The 25,410-nt window shown below is 46.2% G+C and overlaps 1 protein-coding gene across 2 annotated transcripts in view; it reads left to right on the forward strand.

Annotated features, from left to right (window-relative positions):
- Positions 1-1,061: 1,061 nt before the first annotated feature.
- ARHGAP44 (Rho GTPase activating protein 44) overlaps positions 1,062-25,410 on the forward strand; it is a 115,280-nt gene continuing 90,931 nt past the window's right edge. For both annotated transcript variants that reach the window (XM_044453921.1, XM_044453922.1), the window contains exon 1: positions 1,062-1,146. In XM_044453921.1, coding sequence (XP_044309856.1) covers positions 1,094-1,146 — 53 coding nt within the window. In that variant the 5' untranslated portion in view covers positions 1,062-1,093. The remainder of the gene's footprint in view (positions 1,147-25,410) is intronic.

Raw genomic sequence — 25,410 nt, forward strand, 5'->3', positions numbered from 1 at the left:
AAAAATCTAGGACAAAGTAAATGAGAAAAATCATCAGGACAGAACTCCTGGGGTTCAAACTGCAAAACAAGGAGCCCTCAAACGCGACCAAACTGGTCTGACACATTTTGAAGCGATACAAATGACCATCGGAAGAAGTTAAGAGTCTGCAATTATCTAGTGGTACTACAACGGCGATCACATTGGTGAGAAGTCCCAATAACCCACCCTTAGCTTTCCGTTTTTCTGCCTCTTTCCACGGTGGTTACCTACTCGGGCAGCTGCACATAACTAACGTCCCAAGTGGCCAGACTAGGAATATTTTGAATGCGGGGACGTCAGGCGAGGCTAAAAATCTCTAGCTTGCATCAGAGAAAACGAGGGCACACCGGGAATAAGTACCAGAGTGGCTGGAATCACCGTGTTCTTCGTAGCTCGCTCTTTGAATGAGATGCCTCCTTCCTGCCAGCCCGGAGGAACCGGCTATTTTCGGGCGGAGGTCGATCCCGCCGAATGAGGCCACCGATGCTCGGCGCTGCCTCCTTTTTCGCTTCCCTCCCGCGTCGCCCTGGTTGAGAGGGGCCGCCGCCGCGCGATGCTCCGCAGCGCCCCCACGCTTCCCACAGCGGAAGGAGGAGAACGGAATAGGAGGGGACTACAGCTCCCAGCGCCCCAGGCTGGGCAGCCGCAGTCCGAGCCGCCGCCGCCGCTCTTCCACTTAAGAAGGCGGGATCGCCGCTGACCGGGGAGCGGGGGCAAGGCGCAGCATGGCCAGCCCGCGGCGCTGAGCAGTCGGGCCGGGCGTGCTTGCGCGGCGGCGGCGCTTAGTGAGGGAGAAGAAAGCGAGGAGGAGGAAGCGACGCCGCCGCTGCCGCCGCCGCCGCTGCTGCGCACCCGGAGGATGCAGAAGGCTGCGATATTGCTGACTGGGGGCTGCCCCCCTCCTTCTTTCCCGCCGCCGCTGCTGCAGTGCTAGAATCCTCCCCCACCTCCTACCTTGCAGAAGAAGGGCCATGTAACCGCCTTCCTCCTCCCCCGCCCCCCGCCGCTTCCCCCGGGATAGCCACCGATTTCCCCACCCGCCCCACTGCGCTCTCTGGCCAAGGGCGCAACCATGAAGAAGCAATTCAACCGCATGCGGCAGCTCGCCAACCAGACCGTGGGCAGGTAAGGGGGGGGGCGAGAAATTGCATCGCACATCTCTGGAATGCCCCTTTGAGCCTCGGCGGGCGTTGGTGCACCTGAGGGGGGAGGGAAGAAATGGGGCAGATCAGTCCCCCTCCCCCCGCCACAAAGACGCGTACCCTGCTCGCTCGCAGTGCTGTCGCCTTCTGCTCCCGCTCTTACATGTTTCGGTTTGTCCGAGCGTCTCCTTTCCCGCTGGCCACGGCTTGTCCCCTCGGCTCCTCCAGCTTTCTTCCCGCCTCCCCCCCCCCACCTTCACACGCTGGGAGACCCCTGCGGCTACCTCGCGAGCGACGAGATGCTCTCCCGCGTCCTGCCGCCGTGGCAGCTGCTATCAGCAGCGTGCAGCCCACCGTTCGGAAATGGAGGGGCTCGCTTCCACGAGCCCAGCCCTTCCGCGCTCGGCCGGAGGTGCCGAGTGCCTGCTCTCCAGGTGCCTCTCGCCAATGCGCCCCCTGAGCGCGCTGATACTCAGGAAACACTTGCTGTGTGTTTCCCGCCACCTGCCAAGGACTTTTCTCTTGCCGTCTCCTCGTCGGAAGCAGCCGGAGGCAGAAGCAGGGACAGGTTGGGCAAGTTAACCAGACGCTCCGGACAGCCTGGGAAGTGTGGCGAGCGGGCCGTCACAGTATTGCTGGACGCAGGGCTCTGCGCTTAGGCTGGCAGAAGACGGACCGAGGCGGTTGCCTCGGCCTCGTCATAGCCACTTATTGCTCGTCCTCTGTGAAAGAAGCAAATTGAAATCCGTTGGCAACTGCACACTCTCTTTTTCTTGCCCCCCCCCCCCCCGCCCTGCTTTTGGAATGGTTAGCTCAGGTTGCCGGGAAATCTGGAATCGTTGCATTGAATGAGACTCAGTTGCAGCCCCCTGGGGTTGCGAAGGAAGGGGTTAAAAGCCAAGGCAGTTCTTTCCAAAACTCCAGTAAAGGTTGCCTTGTTTCGTGGGGGGGGGGGGGGGAGGACTCTCAGTTTCTAGGCTCATCTCAGGTTTTCTGGCTTGTATGGTTTGCCTGTGAGAACTGGGAAGCTGGCAGTGCTGGTGTTTGCTCAGCAAATCAGCTTTGGAAGCAAGTGCCACTGAGCCCTTTTCCAGCAACATGGGACCTTGTTCTGGGGCATTTCCTCTGCACGCATCTTTTTTCTGTCCCTGCTATGGCTATTCCTGGATTGGTCTGGAGCGGTGAGAGCGGCACTGTGCAGTCTCTGATGGGTTGGCTGGGCCTGCATCCAAAGACTTGACTTGGTTTCTTGTGACTGTATAATTCTCGAAGGGTTTCCAACATGCCATCCATACAGAGGTCCCCTCCTCCCTGCAAAGCATGCAGCATTTGGATGGAAGTATGAGGAAGATGAAGGGGAGAAGCTGTGCAGCTTACATGAAATGCTGGAACCCAGACAAAACATGTTATCCCATGGGGCAGCCTCACTGGCCTTTGAATCCTATTTGATTTACGTTATTCTCCTGACAGCTGTAATGGGGGAAATAGAAAGTACGTTGAGCAGCTATGCCTGAGTTGTGTTTGCAGACCATCCAGATGGGTGAGACATCATTCATTCCCGCCAGTCTATCAACTTGACATGTGTCCATCTTTACTTTCCTTCTGTTAGCAAGTAGATCATCTTTATATACCTTCTGTTAGCAGCTGTGAGCGCTGCTGCTCCCCGCAGCCTTGAGGGATGGATCGTGGAATAGCTGTGTCCACAGCCTGCGATGTGAGGATGTTTTTATGCTTCACTTTTCCTTTTCCTCTGAAGGTTGCGATTCAGCTCTGTGCAGCGGTTCCTTTGCTAGCTTGCTTTCCTGTTAGCTGAGTCAACCCTTCTTGAGGACCCTAATCACGTCAGGCTTTGGGTTTAATTGCAGTAGCAGTGGTAGCCCTGCTGTGCAGCCAGCTTTTGAGATGTGTGCCAAAATGCAGTCCCCACTCCTCTCAAAAAATTGTATGGTTCATTTAAATCCTGGGAAAATGACTGTGCCCCTGAAACAATGAGGCGAGCTCTGCTTGTTTTCCTTTCTCAACAACCCTGCAGCTTAAGAAACCAAATCCTTTATTGGTGAGTGGCTTGACTGTGAAGCAGACGGCTATTTAGCCATGGGCACGTGTTGGGGAGGCTGCTTGAGGCTTTGGTTCCACTGTTGCAGGGCTGGCAGTGGGGCTCTGGAGCCAACAGGAATAATAGTAGTCAATTTGCTGAACAAATGACCTAGATTAGGCACCATGGTGGGAGTGGCTTGGATCAGAGGAGGGTTGATGGGGAGAGATGGAACAGTGCAATACACAAAGATCGTGTCACATTAGTGATATGCTTTGTTTCTGTTGTACCTGTCTTGCTTGTTGTATGAATTGAGCTGCTGCTTTGACAAACTCTGAGGCTCTTCTCCCCCAACATGGGAAGTTGACCATGAGCCAGAAGCCTGCCACTCATTTGCATCCTGGGTAGATGTCTTTACTGAGTTCACAGCAGATTTGTGTGCACACTGTAAAGGACAGACCTGGAAGTGTTAATTCATTTGTGTATGTCCTTTGTCTAATTTGCAGCTTGAGTGGCTGCTTATGGGATGCAAATAGATAGCCAACAATTAACTACCGTGATAGTGTTTGTCCGCATAAGCCATCCATAGTTTGGTTCTCTCTTGTGTGGCAGCTTGTCATTTTAAAGTAGTACAGGGTAAGTTCACATTTGAGAATAGAAAACTTTTATGGACGCCCTGGATTTTTCAGCCTGCTGATATAGTCAGAAGACCTCTTTTAGTTATTTCTGTTTCAGAATCATGAGTCATATCTTTAAAATCATAACATAGGTTTAGAACCAGGAGAGATTTAAAAAATCATTTTTAAACCCCTTTAAAAACATTGGATTCTTTATTTTTTAAAACAAAATTCTAAATTACTCTCCCATAAAATTATAGCCATAGTGGAATATTACTCTGTTCAACCTACACTTAAAGTCTAGTAAAAGTGGCATTAACATGCCAATCAAATATGGGCATTCATTTCAATTTTTCATCTGAAGGAAGTGGTTCTGTCTAGCCTAATTGCCTGCTCTTGCATCTTGAAAGTTTGGGTTTTCAGTTTCTGTGACTGCCACATGTGCAAAGACACAGGCTAGACTGAATTGTTGCTGTTCTGTGCTTATGTGGTAGTGGAACTGGGCCAAGGAAAGCATAGTCAAAACCGAAAAACAAGCTAGTAGGGTGGATAAAAAAGATAGTTTAAAAAATATGTGGGGGTTTTTTTTCCTGCTCAGTAACAATCAAACTTGCTTTGACCTCTCAGTCATGGCCATTTCATTTTCATCTGCTGCTTTGATTTTTTCTGAGGGCAAAGATGGACCAACTCCAAGTGAAGCAGAACGCAGCAATACTAGAAAGAAAAAAAGGCAACATTATTCTGTGATCATCTACTTGGATTTCCTTATTAAGGCTTTAAATCCCACAGAACTCTATGGAGTTTATTTCTGAGTAGGGATGTTTAGGATTATGCTGTTAACCTCAAACTCTCTTGGGTGCTGGTCCTAAGAAAACTTCTATATTGGAATATTTTAAAGATAGACCTTCTTTAGGTAAAAAAAAAAGGCAAGCAAGAAAAAATATAAATTGTTGTTGCTAGTCGCAAAGTCGTGTCCGACCCATCGCGACCCCATGGACAACATTCCTCCAGGCCTTCCTGTCCTCCACCATCCCCCGGAGCCCCACTCAAGCTCACGCCAACTGCTTCAGTGACTCCATCCAGCCACCTCATTCTCTGCCGCCCCTTCTTCTTTTGCCATCAATTGTTCCCAGCATTAGGCTCTTCTTCAGTGAGTCCTTCCTTCTTAGTAGGTGGCCAAAGTATTTGAGTTTCATCTTCAGTGTCTGGCCTTCTAAAGAGCAGTCAGGGTTGTTGTTGTTGTTGTTGTTGTTGTTGTTGTTGTTATTATTATTATAACATTTCTATGCTGCCCCTTGCTGAAGCCTCTGTAGTGAGTCAAAAATATGCAAAGGCCACTTTTAAGAATGGAACCATGTAAAAGTTGCTTTTGAAAATTCTTATTTGCAGAGCAGTTCAAGGTCTGTGGGTCATAAGATTTATTTGGTTGCTCCTTGGGAAGAAAGAGACACTGCTATGACTTTGGAAGGGTGACCAAACATGTTCCACCCCTTCCCTCTCACTTGCTGGACCCCTTGGGGCACTGGCTTTGAAAAGCATCCTTTAGGACATCCTTAGAGGACACTGTAAAGGTCAGGGGTGGGGGTAGCTGGTGGGCAGAGCTGGAGAGCCAAAACTATCCTATGGGCATCATCTGGACCCAGGCCTCCTCCAAGACAGGTCCAAATACCCCTGTGGGGGTGGGAGGTTAAAAGGAGGACCCAGAGCCAAAAATTGCCTCTGTTGTGCCTTCTGCAGCCCCAGCAGCACCCAGCAGAGTTTAGAGGGTTTACTATAGCAGGTCTCTACTTTATACGTGTTTGGCTTCGCTTGTAAATAAACATGAATTAGTGGTCAGAATTGCACTATTCAGGAAATATTTGAAAAAGTTTCAGTGAGAAAAATTATTTAAATCATTAACTGAAATCACTTCTTTTTGCTGATTTCTATCATTGGTTTAGATTGCCTTGAGTAAACCAATCCACTCTGTGTAGGTCCCAGTGAGATTTGAAATCCACGTGTCTCTTGGCGTGGTTTCCTCTTTGGGTATCTGAACAAATGCTGATGGGTTTCCAGAGTTCTCCCCTACAGCTTCTCAGTGGCAAGGCTTGTGGTGCTAGGCCTCTAAACACCAGTTGCTTGCAACACAGGCGGGCAGGTGCTACAGCTTCTGGGTGACCACTGTGGGAACTGAGGGCAGGACCAGGTAGCCTTATGACCTGATCCTGCACAGTTCTTCTGATGTTTTGAGCACTGAGCAGTATAGGAGCAAACATCATTTACTTCTGCATGGCTCTCAGTTCTGGATCACTTCACTGCCATACCTCTTAATATATAAATAGGATAAATCCTCTTCGACATGGTTCCTTTGCGGAGGGCAGTGGCAGGTCTCATTCTTTGGCTGTGTTGAAGCCCAGTCACATGGGCAGCACTACTCCAAACGGTGACTGTGCTGCCTCTCAGTTACCTTATAGCATGTCAGTGAGTTCTATATGTTTTCCATGGCAATAGGATGTATGCTAGATAACTGAATGGCCCATGGTCTGCTTGGCGTGCAGAGGTGCTCCAAAGTAGTGGTTGTGTCTTCTGGAGGCAACTTGGCTACGGACAGAGTAGATCTATGGGGACTGCTTGAGAGGATGGGACGATAGTGGAAATAAGAACAATTGTTTGAATTGGCTGGCCATTTTGGATAAATAAGGTTAGTTTGCATGTCATTTCAGAAATATAAAACAAGAGATGCTCTGCACTGGTAAGCTTCTGTGAGTTTGCCTTTTTCCCGACTGTATACTTAAAATCCAGGCTGAGAAACCGCTCTGAACATGGGCTCCCTTGGCTCTTACTGTCACTGGCTTACCTGTTAGACTGTTAGATTGGGACTTGGGAGATCCCAGTTCTAGTCCATGCTCAGCCACAAAGCTCACCGGTTGACTTTTCTCAGCTTAACTTAGCTCACAGGGTTGTTGAAACGATAAAATGGAAAGGAGATAGACCATGTAAGTTGCCTTGGGTTCCTTGGAAAAAGAAAAAAGAAAAATGGCAGGGTATAATAATAAATTAAAAAGTTAAAATGTGTCAGATAGGTATACTGGCAACAAGGTCCCTGTCCTTGGCACATCCCTAACTTATAGGATTTCAAAAAGGTTTGGATTTCCCAGGTAGTCTTCCCCAACCTGGGTTTTCCCCCGCTGCATGAATTTTGGACTGGCTCCTGTCATCTCTGGCCATTGGGTAAGTTGTCTGAGGCTGATGGGAGTCGTCTTGTGGTTGGGGACAGCTGCCTTAGAGAGTCCTTTTCTTTTCATTGGACGTACAGCTTTAGGTTGAATGTATTATGATGAAATAACTCATTAATGCAGATGGAGTACAATTTAACAGCACATTCCTTTCCATATCTTCTTGGAAAGAAGTTCTGAGTTTGGTGAGGTTTACGCCTCGGAAAGTAGATCTAGGAAACTAGGCCTTAGGCAGGTCAGAATCCATATCATGCAGGAAATGGAATGATGAGGAGTTCATCATGCTTATTTCATCTTAGATTTCATCTTAGGCCAGCTTGTTGTTGTTTCAATGACACATTATAACTGTTCCTAAAAGAGCCTGTTTATTTTTTTAAAATCAATATTTATTATTCCTGAAAGACAGTGGCTATTACCAAAAGCTGGTAACACATAATAGGATGGGTGGTGATCGCCATCTTGTCTTCACTGATTCAGTGCAGAGGCAACATTATGCCACATTCTGCTCCTGCTACAGAATGAATTCCTGCCGCCCACCTGCCAAGGTTGGGTTTAGGTCAGCGTCTAGAACTGAAAAAGCCTTGCTCACCTTGGTAGGTTGCGTGTGTCAGGAAGGAGACAGAGTGGGTATGGTTTTTTTTATACTCTTTGATCTCTCAGATGTTTCTAATACTGTCAGTGGTGGAATCCTGCTCATCTAGTTCTTTGAGTTGGTTGGCATGGTGGTTCCCCTCATAGCTGTAGCTAAGGTTTTAGTAAATAGAAGTGGGGGCATTTCTGCCTGCGCCCATTGCATTTGAGCTGTGTTGTTCCCGGGGTTTTTATTGGATCGGCCATTATTTTTAATATATGCAGACAATAAACTGGAGATTTAGAGTGAGGTGACTTGGTAGGCTCATGACACCCAGAACTATTGCTGTTTTTCCTCAGAGTAAGGGGAGGCTATGGAGGTGCTGAACCACTGTCTGGACTCAGGAATGGCGGAATGAGGCAAATAGACTGAAATGGCTTCCTGACAATGGAACTGAAGGTTGGTGGTTGCACCCGAAGGCTCAGGTTGGGGTGCTCTTCGATTCAACATTTGATTCAACTTGAGAACAAAGTGTCCTCAGTGGTTCATGTCATCTCCTACCAGCTTTGGTTGTTCATGCCAACCTTCACCAGGAGGCCCTTTCCTTGTGCCATTTACAGCGGAAGTGCATTAGCCAAGACATACCGAGAAGGCTTTTCCATGGTGGCGCCTCATCTGGACTTTAGAATGACGTCTTGAGGGAAATAGGCCTGATGCTGACCATGCAATCCTTTTGGTGCTGGGTTAAAATGCTTCATTTGTTGAGGCATATATATTATTTTTTTGCAAGGGGGTCTTTTAATTTTATACTTCTTCATTTTGTTATGTTTATTGGCTAATGCTTGAATGTTGTAGGGTTTTTTCCCCCCAAAATAAAATAGCTTAACCAGAATTTATCATTAGAGGTTGGAACCAGGGTTTCTAATTCATTGTTAATAAGTGATACTTAGCTGCAGTGAATATTATTCTAAAAGGGCAGTGGGGAAGGGAGGGGAGCACATAATTCTATGAGCCAATGCACTGCCCCCATTGTCTTATTGCAAATTAGTGGTTTTGAACTTTGTTTTGTCATGAGATGAAGACCATCCCATGTTGAGTTTCAGCGGGGCCTGCTGTTGGCTGTCGTTTGAAGCTGACTACCAGGCCAGATAGCCTGTTGGAATGAGCCAGCTTGGCACTTCTTATGTTCTTAATGAGAACCAACACATTTGGTTCTGAGCTTAGGCGTCGGGCAGGAGGTGCCTGCCTGCCGGAGCAGGGATCACATTGGATAGGTTGGAGGCCTGCATCATGCTGAAGTTGCCCCTCCACACAATCTCTGTGGGTCTTGGTGCTCTAGGAGGATGCATATATCACTTTTTACCATCAAGACTCTGCAGTACAGAGTGGAAAATACGAGACTGGATAAAGGGCAGTGGTAGCAGCGTTCCAGTGTGCTTTACGTGTTGCCGTCCATGCGCGCTGCCACAGTGGCTAATAGGTTGCTGGTATGGGCCCTCTCCATCCCCTTACTGCCTGCCGTCACCTCATGTGCAAAACAAGGTGACCCTCTCTCAAAATCACTGTTCATCTGGATTTTGTAGAGCCAGAGAGAAGAGGGCTTCCCACCTTGCACTTGCTCATACAAACAAGAGTGAGGTGGCTTATGCTTGGTGTGTTTGGGATATACCATGGGGGCAGTCTTTCCCAGTCCTGTGTTCCAGCATGCAGTTCTCATCATCGCCAGCCAGATGGGAACTGCAGTTCAACACATCTGGAGGACCACACTTTGGAAAAGGCTGATCTAGGCTGTGATTTTGAGGTGGGGCTTATTGAGCCTCTGGAAATCTTAATGAACATTGTCCTGTTGCATAAGCACCCTCATTTGCTTTAGAGCTCATGTTTCTTTGCTCTCTCTCAGCTCAGAAAATTTAGCCATCTTGTTATTCTTTCCTCAGGAGGTTCTGGCTAAAATGGGGAAGAAAAAGTGAGTGGAGGGAGGCACAGCTTGTACTCTCTTGGTAGGCACGGCCTCTCTTCCATTTACCCTACCTCACTGCCCCAACCTCCATGTATTTTCTGCTTCATAAAAGCGTCCTGTATCGTATGTTTTCCAGGCTCTAACTGTGCGCTGAGCAGACAGCTCCACTGAGCTATGAATAAAAGGAAGCGCTGGATGCATATTTCTTTCTCCAGGGTTGCTCCCTCACAAGAGAGAGAGAGATGCTATTTGCATTTCAACCCTCCTGTTTCTCAGATCTGAGAAAGCTGCTGCATCGGCCATCAAAAAATCGGCTTGACCACATCTGCTTGTTAGGGAACTTTTCTGTAATTAGCAGTGAATCAAGGAAGCAAGTCAGTCAGTCTCTCTCTTTCCCTCTGTCTTTCTCACTCACACAATCTGCCTCTTTTTTATGGATTGGAATAGGTGCCTTTTAGTTTTGGTTTTGTGTTGCCTTGGAACTTCCCTTCTTTGAAATAAGCAGATTCAGGTTGTTCTCTTGGGCCCCAAAAAGGAATAGAGAGGAAAACAGAGATGAGAGTTAACATTAATTTATATCCTTACAATAACAAATTAATTTTTCTGGAAGGCTGGTAGTATTTTCCCCATCCACCACACTTTTATGCAGAGAATAAAGGCAGTTATGGGTGATCAGCATTGCAATCTTTAAAATGCCATGAAAATGGGCTTTTGGGATCTTTACCGACATGAGACCTTTTCTGTAGAAAATAGAGGTGAAAAGTGTAATAAACAATGTACTGGCAAGAGAATAGCTTTACAGTCATTTCCGCTTGTCCTGGGATTCTTGGTGGAGCTGAAATCTGCATTAGTCTCCGTATTGTAGTTAAGCTCATACTTAACCATCACACTTCAGAGAAGGATTTGCTTAGGAGAGGAGCTGGAAGCCTGCAGTCCCATAGCCTACTGCTGCTTGTTCAGCCATGGATAAGTGGATGTCTGTGTGGTAAGGCAGGACATTCAGGTAATATGAGTAATCCATCTGTTGCTTCTGCTTACTAAATGGAGCTTCCACAGATTGGCTGTGGGACCTTCTACTGAGCTGTGGCCCCTCTCCTTTTTCATATCGCACTGGCCTGTAGAGTCAGTATACCTCTGGCTAGCAGATGCTGGGTAATACCAGCTTTATTGTCTACTTGTGAACGTTTCAAAGGTCTCTCTCTCTGGCTCTGTAGGCAGGATAGCATGTGAAGTACATGGACCATTGATCTGATCCAATGTGGCAATTCTCAACATTCTTCAGGCTCATCTTTTGAAGTGTCCCAGTGATGCCCCTGGAGGTCTGCCTCCTGTCATTCTGAAACAAATGTATGGTGTTGCTGTCTGGAGAATAGAGAGAGGCAACAAGAGAAGCTCAAATATTGACTCACTTGTAGGTTCAGGAAGATACTTCTTGGTTTTGAAATATAATTTTCAGGGCCATATACCTTTGAAAACGAAGGAAACATTAGGTTTTGCTGAAAAAGAATCTGATAAGTGATCTTCCTTTTTTCCTATGTCTTTTTCTTTTATTTACTAATTGAGGTCATGCTGCAGGCAAAATTTGCTGGATTTCCCACAAGGAGGAGGACATGGAAAAAACTGGCTGTTAGGGAGCAACTCTGGCAGCTGGGCAGGCATGCTGCGGAGAAGCACAACGGACAGATCCCTTCCACTCCATCAGGCAGACAAGAGCCAAGAGCCCATCAAAGAAATGGCTTGCGTTCTTACATAGAGCACAGCTACATGGTGGAGCCCTCAATAAACATTGTGATAAGTTCACACAACAACAACAGAGTCACTCACATTCATTACAACTTGGCCGCCATGGTAAATGTAGTCCCATTAAGTAGAGCTGTGCAGCACAGTGACGAGTCTTGTTTTATTGGCTGGCCTTCTGTTGTTGGAGGTCTGAGGATGTGGAAAGGTCTTGGTGTGCTGCACACAGAAATGGACTGAATGAAGGTGAATAAACTGAGATGCAGCACAGACAAGTACCAGTTGAAGATCTGTTTATTTTTCAAGGCCTTTTAGTCCTTCAGGTTGCAGCCCTATCATGGTGCACACAACCACCCAAACTGGAAGGCGGGCAGGGGTCCTTGTAGAGGAGGAAGAGCAGCAGAGGAAATCCTTGCCTCCCCTGTCTTCTCACCCTATATTTTCTGCTAGACAAGCTTTCTCACCTGGAAGGAAGACGGCTGGAATGGCAGGATACCTTGCATCCTGGCCTCTGCAGTCTCCGACCCTGTCTGCCTCCAGAAATACCTCCTTTTACTGACCGTTTCCCAAACCTGGAGATATGCCAATGTGGTTTTTTCTTTGCTGGCTGCAAGGAGTCAGGTGAAAAGGACAGAAGCTGCACAGCTGCAGAGTTGGAACACTGTCTCCCACTTTGAAATCTAGAAATCTGAATGATGCTCTGGCTCCTCAGATAGTGTCTAGAGGCCATAAAATTGCTCCATTTTTTTAAAAAGAGTACTGTTGTGTACTAAGATCTTTGCAGATCTTTCTCTTGGTTTTTATTTTACTTTTATTCTGTTTTGATTTTAAAATAACTGTATATTCTGTTTGATTATGTTGTTTTTAATGGTGTTTAGTCTTGTTTTATGAACTGCCCAAAGAGCTTTGGCTACCAGGTGGCAGAGAACTACAATCCATAAAGAAATGAAAAGATGAATGGAGAGCACCGGGTGTGTTTGAGGAAGAGGGGGCGGGGAGAGGCGAGGGCCCGCCCCTGCCGTGCTGTCCTTGCCCAGCATAGAAATGTAATAATAATAATAATAATAATAATAATAATAATAATAATAATAATAATAATGTGACTGGCCACGGGCTGAGTCGGAGTGGTGCTCATCGCTGGCGATGGACTCCCTCAGATCGACTGCCCTTTGACTGATCTTCTCCCATGTCCTGTTTGACCTGCGAGTTCTGCCCAGTAGGCATTGCCAAGCATCTGTTGGCATAGGCAGCCAGTGTTTACTGTCAGTGTTTGAGAATGGTGGAGCCAAACCTTTGCCAGTCGCTCCTTTCCTCTGGTTTCTGGGGTACTGCATACATCATTAGTCATACTCATTCTGCTTCTCCATGAGGTATATTTTCCTGCTGCCTTAAAAAAATCCAACTGCAAAACAATTTTTAAAGCGCTCAGGAGATTGAAATTCAGTCTGCCTGAGGCTTTGCTTGCTGGCCACTGTACCGCCACAGTCTCTTCTTCAGAGACTTTGTTCTGCTGGGAAAGTTGTTCTCTTCCCTCTCCATGAGCACATCAGCAAAACTATAGCAACTGTGGTGTTGAGCCTTGTGTCCTTGTTATGAATTAGTTGAATCTCCTGTTCCCTCCCTGGCAGAACTTCTTAACTTCTAAGTGTTAATGGGCTTCTCTTTAGTGCACAATGCCGACTGCTACGAGTGTGGAAGGCATCTCCTCCTGAGTACATGAAGTTCTGTTACTTTTGGGACCATGACGACAACTTTTTGCTCGTTTAGCACGGGAAGTGGGAAATAAAGCTTGAGTATATCTTCTATGCAGAAGCAGAATCCAGGTGTTTGTCGTTTCTGATTCATGGATTCATAGAATAGTAGGGTTGGAAGGGGCCAAGAACTCCCTGCTGGTGGAGGACACAAAGTCACACCGTCCCACTCAGCTTTGTCTTGAATGCCTCTAGTGGGGGAGAGTACATGGCCTCTCTTGGCAGCTGGCTCTACTGAGGATCCTGGTTGCAATGTTGCTTTTTATTCTGTCAAACGGGAGTGAGTAATGCAAGGCCCTCTCTGTGACCCATTGTGGCTGTGTGCCCCTTCTTTCCTGGGAAATGGGTCATCCCTTTTCCTGAGCAAATCTGGCCCCTTTGGCAAATTAGGAGTTTGATTTTGCTGGGAAGCAGGGCGCATGAAAGGAGGCATTGGAAGAGCACTGGGCTCCCACCAACAGTGGTCTAGTGGCACATTTTGGAGAATATGGCAGTCCCCATAGCCATACCCCCAAAGAGAGTCCAAAATGTAGGAAGCTGTCTTGTTTTTATAGCATTAGTCCATGCTAGTGTCTTATGAATTCGTTTTTTACAAAAAGGAGTAAGTATTAAAAACTAGGAACAATTTCAGTAAACAGGTATCCTTATTATATACATGCCTACTCAGAGTTCAAGCCACTGAATCCAGTAGAATCAGGTAAATGCACACAAGACTGCAGAGTAAATAACAGTTTTCATTGGCATATTTTATTTTTCCATTGTGCATGGCATGTTAATTTCTTAGACATACTTGGTATTTCTGTCTTATGCTTAGTATTGTTAACAATTTTTTACTAAATCCTTGCTGTTTTACTCTCAACTCATATTTGGTTCATAGCACATGGTAGGGTTTGTTCTGTTAAGATCAGAATTTCCATTGTTGTATATCCTTTTAACTCCACATGTGACATGCCATATAGTACAGAGTGGCTGTTTCTGAATCCTGCAGTGCGATACTTTGATTACAATCGCATGGGGGTTTTGTTTGTAATGATTTAGCGAAAGGATGTTCTGACACTTTCTGCAGAGCAATTTCCATCATATTGACTAATCTGAGGATATCTGCGCACATACTTTTTGGTGGTTCTGTAGTTCTGGCAGCCATCCAGAGCCTGCAAGCCTATTGGAAGGCCCAGAAGTCTGCAAACCTCGAATGCAGAGCAGGAGAAGCAGCGAAGGTGAGCGGTGCCTCGCCATCCTCCCTTTTCTGCTTGATGGACTCTTTTGCCCACTGATGTGAAGCACTCTTGGAAGGCAGGGAAGGACGCTAGGGAGGTGTCAGGTTAGCGAGCATCCTGGCCTGCTCAGTTTCCCCCCTCCCTCCCCCCCACAAATTCCTCCCTTCCCAGCAGAACACCTCCTTTTTATGCTCGCCACACCCCCCCCTCCGAGGCGGGAGGGCTGTCACCAGCCTTGGACCTGGGAAGCTGAAATGTGCCACGGCTCCTCACACGCTGTCTAGGAGCTATAGGATTGCTCCCGAAATTGTTTTTGAGGCAGATGCTTGTCCTCTTCTGATGCATAGTATAGATGTTCAGCCTGTGGCAGAGATAACAGAGCTTTGTGGTATACCTGGAGAGGAGCAAGAGGCTCTTGTTACCGTACAGAGTTACTCCTCACTTCTTTCATCCTGTGCTTTGCTGTACTGCTGCTGTTCTTCATCTCTACGATATGCGGTGATCAAACTTTCAGGGGCCTTCAGAAGCCAAAGCCAACACCTTGACTCAAGACTGCTGCAAACTTTGCAGCACTGACCTCCTGTGTATCTTTGGCCACCCCCTCTAGCAAAGAATGTGTTGCCGTGCATCAGTCGGCACTCCCATGCGGTCTCCAGCGTAGAAAACCTTGAAGTACTGGTCTCTGTTGGGAATTAACGTGGAACCTGCATGCCAGGTTTTCAGTGCACGTTTATGCACTCAAAGGGGACAACAGACTATGTCTTTATAATACGTACATATACCAAAACTTTGTGCAGATTGTCATTGCGGGTTACCATCTGCAATGTGGATATTATTTTCATGTCTCTTCCAGTAATTTTGTAACATGTGAAGTTTCCCTAAATATTCTGTGCTGTTAGAAAGCAGAACTTGATTAAAGGTCCCAGTGATTTCTTTCATTCACATATTGTTGGGAAGGAATTGGATTGTGTGGCTTCCTTGCTGAGGGCACTTGGCTCTGGATAGAAAATTAATATTTACCAGATTCTGTTGCCTTGATCTGCATCATACCATCTGGATAGGTCAGTATCGAGAATTTGCAGTAACCACAGCAGTGCATGTTCTGAAAAGGAGCTGTGAATGCAGGGAGTTAGTATCTCCCCTTTCTGAAATAGTGGGAGAGATGAGGAAATCTTGGAAAGATGGAGGGGACTGAGAACATTCAGGTCATCGTTTAAACTTGGGAGAGTTATATCGCTCAAGGAGATCTACTGTCATCCATCCTGCCCTTTGGTGTTCCTTCTGTTGCTGCTTTTTGCCCCTTTTCTAGATGATTTTCTGGTGTTAGCTGGGCTCCTGGTCCTTGGACACTGTGCAAAATACCCTGAATGTAGCTTCCCTTTGACAACTGAAACTGCAAAGAAATTGCCCAGGCAATATATACATTGGGTACTGCAGGTGGTGCACTCACACACCTAAGAAAGACGAACAAAAAATAATAATTAAAAATGCAATTTTCAGGACCCGAACAAAAATTTTTCAAAGGATCCCAACTGTACTTTTTTTTTTTTTTTTTTTTTTTGAGCTCTGGAAAAATAGCAGCAAACGAAAAGGTGTGGCAGTCGTGGGGAGTGGGGAGGAGGAAAGAAGGTGAGATCAGCTTCAAAGGATGTTGGGAAAGCAGCTGGAAGACTGAGTGGGGAGGAGAACACCCCCAAGAACGAGCCTGATCAGGTGCACTTCGGATTCAGCAAACAATCCCCCATGGTTTATGCACAGGGTGCAGCATGATGTGCAGCAATGCCCTTTATGTATGCATTAGCAAAGCTGTGAGCTCTGTTTGTAAAGCCGGACTGACTGTATTCATCCAGCAGAATTTTTACAGCGGGCTACGATACATAAATTTATATTTATTTTATCTATTTTGTTTTCTATGTTATTTTAAATATATTGTTTCATGTATTATTTAAAATAATATATAAATACTGGCTTCCAGTTCAACAGTGCCCTTCCTATGGGTCATCTTTGCAAGCTCTTTGTGGGTTCCCTCTGTCAGAAGTTCTGAGAGTGGACATGAGAGAGAGAATTTCCTGTTGTCTGTTATCTGCAGCACCCTTTCTGGACTGGTAGTCCAAAAATATATGGAAGGTACAGCTTCCGGGATTCCTATTGATCATGTTGTTTGGAGCTGATAGAAACTGAGGGATGCTAGGCTGGGGAAGCCTGAGAGATGTTTTCCTTTATGGAACTGTGCAGGTCTATGTCCAACAGACATTTTATCTACACTGGGGTTTAATTTTCTGTGCAACTGCATTTTGTTGTGCTTCAATCTGTACAATGCCTAGAAAGAAAGGAAAGGAAAGGAAAGGAAAGGAAAGGAAAGGAAAGGAAAGGAAAGGAAAGGAAAGGAAAGGAAAGGAAGGTCAACCTTCATCTTGCAGGATCTAAGAGCCCATTGTGGCTTATTTACGCCATGGCGTCCAGGAGCACCATCCTGAAAATTCAGACCGCAACTGCAGCTTTTGTCACCTGGATCTGGTGGGGACTAGTCACGTGAGGGTTAAACCTTGCGGACCCCATGACTGGTTTTAGATCATGCTAGGATACTTTAACCCTCGCATAACCCACCTCTGCTGGGTTTGGATAACACAACGTGCTGCAGTTGCAGCTCGAATGTTCAGGGCGATGCCCATGTGCCACAGCTTGCCAGGACTTCAGTAAGCCTCGTTGAGCTGAAGCAATTGTATCAACCCCTTGCCTATGAGCTGTTTATGAAATGTAATAAGCAAGCATAATTGAAGGGTTTGTTCTTCCTGGACGGTTGTTACCATAATTGTACTGCCTCTTTTCCTCTCCATTCTCTGATCATTCTCAAATAAACAAACATTTTCCCCCTTCTGCACTAGGAAAAGTGGCCTGATCATGCTGATTTAATTGTTCCAGATGTCTGGAACAGGCACTGTCCAACGAAAAGGGAGTATTACTTAAATCGGCAGTCAGAGTTCACTCCATTTGGCCACATCTCCTTCCTAATTCCTACTTGCTTGTGGACTTTTCAGATATTGTTCTTGACCATTTATTGCAATCTTCTTTGGAGAGTACTCCAGCCATCAGCAATGGCATAAATCTGTCTGATTGTACCTCGAAAATGGAGCAGTCAAAACATTAACTACCCTCCCCACTTTCTCTCACTTTCAAATGAAGACAACAAAATTTGTGATCAAATATTAATGGTTGAATGTGATAAGAATTTTGCATTTGAAATTGAATATAAAACACAAACACTTTCCCTCCGCTTGGGGAAATGGCAGATCTAGTTGCGGTGAGCATGTACAAATTAGCAGCTGTTTGAGAGTGTATAGGCAGAGAGTAAACAGGGAACTCCTGAGGGATTCTTTCAGGCGAAGAGCTTTTCCCAGAAATTGCAGCAGGAAAGCCCCCCTTGACTTTGGAGGGAACTTCTGCAAGTCAAATCACAGTCCTAATTGCCATCTAAAGCACGGTAGGATGGTAGGCTGAATCATCTGGAAATGAGAGGAAGAGTTAATCTGGCTTAGAGAATAAGATTTTCTTGTTCAGATCTTTTAGGAGGGTCCTCAAAGGGATGAAGAGGTGTTGATCTTAACAAAAATTTTGGTGATTTGCTGCCTTATCTGCTGCTTACTCAAATAGAAACATGCAGGGGCTCTCTTACATTGAATTAGCCAGAGGTGGTGGGCAAGAAAGCAGGTAGCAGTTATGTGTGAGAGGAAAAAGGGAATAAAATGTGTGCAGTGTAAAGAATATAGCCACGATGATTCAGTCTTGCGCTGAACCACTAGTCGATTGAGCCATCCAGATGCGGACACAGAACAGAAGTGGCTGTCTTGCATCTCAAGCAAAGAATTCTGCCCACTGCCCTCAAAGTACCTTAAACCAGCCGGCTGCCACCTATTCCAGGGATTTTTAGTGGGGCAAATGGACCCCTGTGCACTATAGCTGCCATATTTGTGAGCGGTTACCTGCATGGTATTTAAATGGCATCGTAGAGCAATAAGCGCTGGAGGGCTATGTGGTCCCTCATCCCTGCACTATTTCAGTCTGAGAGTTTCCCTTCAGATCGCGTGTCTTTGTTACATTTCTGTGCCGTCCAATAGCTGAGGCTCTGTTGGCAGTTCACAATAAGTGAAACCATAAAATGCACCATGATACACTTCCAGGTAAAAGTTTAAAACTATAGTTGAAAATAAAATCTAATGGTGGCGCAAAAATATATGGAAAGATAGAAGGTAAAAGAAACAGGTAGATTAAAATACCTAGGAATGTAAGGTCTTCAGCTGGCACTGAAAAGATTACAAGCTGAGTCCACAGCTGGGGTGCCACAGCAGAAAAGGCCCTCACCTTAGTAGCTGCCCACCTTACTTCTTTAACAGGGGTCCTTCAGAGGAGCACCACTGAAGATACTCTTAGTGTCCAGGCAGGTGTTTGTAGAAGGAGATCATCCTTCTGGTCTTAGACGAGTTTGCTAGTTCTTCAACCCTTTTTGTGTGGTTTGTACGATAGGATAGTTGGTTGACGATTTATGGGGAGATTGAAGATGGACAGAAAGTCAAACAGAGGGAGAGGTAAACGGTCAAGTCCCTTGTCACTGACTCAGTACCCATCTTTCTAGGTACTAGACTCGATAAGGCCTCTCCGTGTGTGGACCCAGGCAAATCACTTTAGGTGCCATCCTATGCATGTTTAGGCAGAAAAAAATTCCGGTTGGTTGGCTCATGAATCCTAGGAGTTGTAGGACTTTGTTCTTTCTAAACATGTCTAAGAATCTATTCTAGGTCATAAAATAAACAGGTTATCGTGGTCTACCCCAAATAAACAGTGTGTTCAATCTTAATCTGGCCCATGCCTTGTCTGAGATACCTCCTGTCTCTGGGAGATGTCATTTGCTGATGTACAGTACTGGGTTTTTGTGGCATGCTAAGCAACATTCTTTGCTAAGTTCTGTGAAGCATGGAATATGCAAATACATGAAAAAGTCCTGACAAGACTGCATAAAGACCTTTTCTCTTTCGTAACATCCCTGTACTATAGCAGCCTTTCCCAACCTGGTGCCCGCCAGATGTTTTGGACTTCTGCTCCAGCATTTCTGAGCACTGACCATACTGGCTGGGGCTGAAGGGAGTTGCAGTCCGAATCTGCTAGACACTACCATATGGGGCAAGGCTGCAGGGAACCAACACAGCATGGGGAAGTATTTTTAGAGAATGTGAGACCAATTTTAGGGTAGGATGCTCCGGAGGAACCAAACAGTGGCAACTTCCTGATCCATCAAGCATTATTATACTAACTTACGGGGCCTGCTTTGTCGAGGTGCAACCCAGTTGGTTTGTTTTCATCGGTTTTGGAGTGAGGGTCGTTTTGGGACTATAAGCTTTCGCACAAGGGGGGGGTAAGGTGCTGGGGCAAAGTATGCATGTCCCTCCTTGGCTCCCGCCTTTGCACCTGTCTCCTTGCCCTTTTTGTCTGAGCAAGGCGGTTTGCTCCAGTCATCTTGTGAGCGGCTCTGCAGATATTCTTTTAAGGCCATACGTGTCCGCAAATGGCTCTAGACCCCACAGGAGTTTCCTCGCTGAATGCGGCATGCATCAAGGCACTCGGAGTCTCTCTTTAAATAAATCATCCCCCTCAATTATTGATGGGAGGAAACCTTGTGCAAGGAGCTGGGCTCAGAGGAGAGGCCTGCAATGGCGCCCTTCGATTATGGCCGTGATAACCTGAGTTCTTTTAGCAGGGCCACTTTTAGGAAGCAGCAGACCGAGACTTGAAGGGACTGCGTATGCCCAGGAAGAGCCGGAGTGTTGTGTGTTAGTCAGGGGAGCTGCACGAGCTTTACAGGAAGTGGTCAACAAGGCTTTTGATGTAAGCTGGTTAGGCTCTCTCTTACGTAGGCCTAACATCTTAAATGAAGATGGCCAGCGGTCCCATCAGGGAAGCGAAATTGAGAACCGTTTGTTTCCAAGAGGGGCGGGGCTGGTCTGCTTCCAAAGGAAGATGCTTTAAAAAAACCTTGACACTCGTATACTAAAGTGTGTGCCAGTGCTGTGTGTGTGTGTGTGTGTGTGTGTGTGTCCTAGCACTTAAGTAGATTTGCCTGCTACCTGCAAAAACTTTCCTCCCCTTTTGCATGCAATGTGCATTTCCACCAAATGGCTAGAATATAGAGAACACTGTTATTAATTAGCTGTGTGAGTTTAGACCTACAATTCGTAAAGCAGCACCAAAGTATACAGTGCTTTAGAGAGTAATGCAAGCAAAAGAAACAGCTTTGCCTTGAAGAATTTGCGGTTTAAACTTTTGGGGAGAAGGGAGACGATGCACAGGAGGAGCAGGGCATGGGCAAGCGTCACAAGGAATGGATGTAATCAGATGCACCAGCATGCAGTTGGGCATTGCTTTGGCTGGGGTTGAAGGCTAAAGCTGGGACAGGCAGCCTGGCTCCCACCAGATATCTTGGACTACAGTTCCCAGCATCCCTGGCCTTTGGCCACTCAGACTTGTACTCCACAACATCTGGAGGGAACCAGGTTGCCTACCTCTGCACTAAGATTCTATAGAAAAGGTGTGATTTGAGGATGGTTTGTAGGAAGAGATAAGGAATTAGCACTGGGATAAATTCTTGGAAGGAGGAAGCAAGGAAGAATGGGAGAGGGGGCCATTTAAAGACTCTCAGAGGCATTCAGCTCATGGAGTTTGATGAGCAACAATCATAGACCGGGAGCCACCACTGAGAAAGCCCACAAATTTGAAGGCCTTCTCAGATGAACTTAATATATGGGAAGCTGGGAGAGGTGTCCTACCAGTTAATGCAGTCATGAGCCATGTGAAGTTTTATGGGTCACATTAAGTTGGGATTAAAAACATATAGGCAGGCAGTGCAAGTGGCCCAGAATAAGTATTAAATGTTTGGATTCTCAGGTTATTAATGCAGCTGCTGCATTTTACATAAGCCACAACTTCTGGACCTTCTTCAAAGACAGACCCACACGGAGCACATTGCATTAATATAATTTCCGTTTTACCAGAGTATAGATAGCTGAAGCCAAGTTATCTCTGTCCATTTAAGGGAGTGGCTGGGCCACCAGCAGTAGCTGGTGGAAGGCACTCTGTGCCACGGAGGCCACCTGATGTCAGCTGACAGAGATGGCTCCAGGGGAACTTCCAAACCACAAAATTGCTCCTACAAGGAGAGCACAATCCCATCTAGAACAGATGGCATATGCTCCACATGGTCACAAGAACCACCCACCGGCAACATTTTAGTGTTGTCCAAATTGCATTCATTATCCCTCATTCAGACCACCGTCACAGCCAAGCACTGATCCTGCATGCCCACAGCCTTGCACGATGAAGAGGAAAAACAGCGTGTGTGTCATTAGCATGCTGATGCAAACATACTCAAACTCTGGGTGACCATGCTCAACAGTTTAATGTAGAGGTTAAATAATGTATAGGACAGAATGTCCCCTCCGGAATCCCATGCTGGAGAATCCACTGGGCTGAGCAATGTTCTCTCAATATTGCCTTCTGCAGGTGTACCCCACCCCACTCCCAACTCAGTCATCCCAGCAGAACACCAAGGTTGATGGTACTGAAATATGCTAAAAGGTCCAGGAGTTTCAAAAGGGTCACATACTCCTCTCTCTCTCTCTCTTTCCTGATGTAGACCATTGTACGGGGTGACCAAAACTGTTTCCCTGCCAAAACCCAACCTGACTGTTGATGGCAAAGGATCCAGACAATCCAAATGCTTTCCCCTTCCTTACTTTGCAGCATAACAGCCTCCTGTAAATTCAGCAGTAATTAATACTTGTAGTATTTGTTCAAATATCCATTTATCAAGTCATCTGTAACGTCAGTGACGTAACCCTGACCAAAAATGCTGTGTGTGAAGCCAAAGACTCTGCCCTCGCCTGCTTGGTAGAACTGTGCCTGGAAAAAGTGTGTTACTGGTATGACAGTGACCTTGAGAGTGCTGTAAGCAATTATTCTGGGGTTTCCTTGGAACAATTGGCCCCCTGCTGCTTGCAGGGCCAGCCAAGTCGGACTGTCTTGCAGTGCTTTTTCAGCTTTACAGCAGTAATGCTTATGAAAGGGGCTGTGCCTTTCCTTTCCCATTATTTCTCTCAGCTTTTCATACTAAGCTGCCTATCCAAGAAGAACTTGGAAGAACAAGAAGTGCCTCTTGCCCAGAGTAATGCCCCATGGTCCTTCCTGAAGCTTTCAGGATTACAAGGATAATATGCTTGAACTTCTGTGATTGATTCTGTTGCATCAGCTTGAGGGCGAGGAAAGTGCCAGTATAAAACAGATGCATCGAACTGTCTATACACCAGAATATTAGTATTCCATAGCACTTGATGATTGTCCCTTCTTGACATATGCTTTGATTTCTTTGTGTAGTGGAGATTCTTTATATCACGCTGTGTTTGCAGTTCTCTCTTAACAAATACAAAGAAGGGATTTACAGAAGTACTCTGGAAAAGCTTGGTGCGGCAGGTGCCAGGACCCTTCCAGCCCCATGCAAGCGGCAGCAGAGAATACGCACCAGTCATCACTCCCCTTTCCTGCATGGATCCCGTGTTGGCTGCTTGCATCCCTCATGACGAACTTGTGTAACAGACTGACACCAGTGTCTGACCACCCAGGGAAAATCCCCCTCAAACCCATGATTCAACCATTCGTGATTCAGCACATGCTTTGTGGAAACCAAATAATTGGCAAACCAAATAAACGTGTTGAGTCCATAGAGTTGACCATATTAAAATCAACAGAACTTAATTTAGTCATGACTAATTAAAGCCACATTTAAGAATATATGAATCCAAAGCACTGTGTAGCATTTTTCAAGAATGTAATTTGTGCTTCAGTCTTGTGTGCATTGGGACTGCAGGTGGCGCAGTGGTTTAAACCGCTGTGCTGCTGGGCTGGTAGATCGAAAGGTTGCCGGTTCGAATCTGCACAATGGGGTGAGTTTCCATTGCTCCGTCCCAGCTCCTGCCAACCTTGCAGTTCGAAAGCATGTAAACGCAAGTAGATAAAAAGGTGCCACTTCGGTGGGCAGGTAACAGCATGCCGTGCACTTCGGTGTTTAGTCATGCCGGCCACATGAACACGGGGACTGCCTGTGGACAAACGCTGGCTCCCTTGCTAGGAAACGGAGATGAGCACCACCCCCTAGAGTCAGGCATGACTGGACTTAATGTCAAGGGGAAACCTTTACCTTTACCTTGTGTGCATTTACCTGATTCTATTGGATTCAGTGGCTTGAACTCTGAGTAGGCATGTATATAATAAGGATACTTGTTTACTGAAATTATTCCTAGATTTTAACACATTCTACTGCTTGTAAAAATGAATTCATAAGACACTAGCATGGACTAATGCTATAAAAACAAGACAGCTTCCTACATTTTGGACTCTCTTTGGGGGTATGGCTATGGGGACTGCCATATTCTCCAAAATGTGCCACTAGACCACTGTTGGTGGGAGCTCAGTTCTGGTCCTCTTTACCCAGGCTAAGTATACTGAGTAAGATAGGATGGGAGGTTACCTTTTGTAGAAAGGTCACTGTTGGATGCTTGGGTGTCAGACCAGCAGCTGCCAGTCACAAGTGGGTCTGCCCCATGGTTTTCTTGTTCACTTGTCTCTCTTTCTTTCTCTTGTTTGTTTGTTTTTTAGTCATTTTTCTAGAAGAGAGTCTGGGAAATGAATCCATAATTGCTAAATCCATCCAAAATGAGATGAGGGTGGCACCACTTCCAGGATATGGAAGTGAGGAGCCCAGAGGTGCTCTGGGCAGCATACAAATGCTTTAAATAAATAAATGTGTCCTGAGATATATCCTAGGAAGAACAGCTGGTGCCCTGATATCTGGAGCTGGGCTTTCTTACTTGCCAGTTTTTCTCACAGAGAGCGGGTTGTGTGCTGTGGGCCCCAAGGAATGCAATATTTCTTAAACAAAAGTTGGCTTTGCACTTTTCCCATCTGTCTAATGCAATTTCTTCCCCTCCTCTTCTTAGTTTCTCTCATTCTCAGCCTGTTTCTAAATGTAAAGGCTCTTGTAACTGATACTTTTTTGAAGCAATGGGGACTGTTGCCCAAAACAGAGGATGTGTTCTTAGAGCATTTTTGGCCCCTGGAAAACATAATTTGCATAGCAGGGATGCACTTGAACTTTCATTAGACTGGATTTCAGATAGTTGATTGGCATGTATGCACATGTGAAAATCGGGGGGGGGGGGGTTGGGGGAGCAGGAAAAATAGGAGGAAATGTGTGTGGAGGGAACTATTGATGTATGTCCCTCCCCATAAGAAGTACAGAATGGAATGGGCTGTGCCCAGCATAAAAGCATCTGGTAATCCCATGAACCTTGACCCTCCACCCCCCCCCCAAAAAAAAGCCCAAATGAGAAGATTTTAAAGTGATGGTTTCCAAAGATGGCCAAATTCCGCCTTTGACTACTCAGTTCTAGGAAACCAGAGCGCCATCACTGAAGAGCAGTTGCCAGACTAGAAACATGGGAAGCTGCCTAATCCCGGGCCCCTTAGTCCATCGAGCTCAGTACTGTCTGTGCTGAGGGCTTCAGTCCAGGCGGATTCCAGCCACCTGCACCGGGCCCTTCTGCTTCCACAGTGTGCGCCGTAGCTCTGAGCTGTAGCTCCTCTGCAATACCTGGGGAAATGTCACCAGGATGCAGTTCTGTTTGGCTGCATCATAGAAAAGATTGTGTAACAGTTAAAAGATACACTTAGGCTGCAATTCTCTGCACAACTACCAGGCTGTTGGGATATATGAATAATTGGTTTCCGTGTGTTTTTGGTCAGGGTCAACCCGGTTCATATCGTTCAGACCAAACATGGACTTCACTGCAGTGTGCCCACATCTAAAAAATTATTTTCAACAGCATGCGTACATTTGAAAAGTGCATGCTTTTGAAAATGCGCAAGAAGGTGCTTTGATCAATGAAAGGTGAATGCGCACATTTCAAAGATATGCACAACGGATGGAAAATAGGGATGAATTTTCACGTGAAACGGAAAAACAAAGCTTGCAATCTGATGGGGACACAAGAAGAAGCTTCAAGGTGAAACTGGGAGAATGTTCAGCTCAAGCTTTGCTTGAATGC

The sequence above is a fragment of the Varanus komodoensis genome, unplaced genomic scaffold (genome assembly GCF_004798865.1).
Source record: "Varanus komodoensis strain SLA01 unplaced genomic scaffold, ASM479886v1 scaffold7_1, whole genome shotgun sequence".
NCBI lineage: Eukaryota > Metazoa > Chordata > Lepidosauria > Squamata > Varanidae > Varanus > Varanus komodoensis.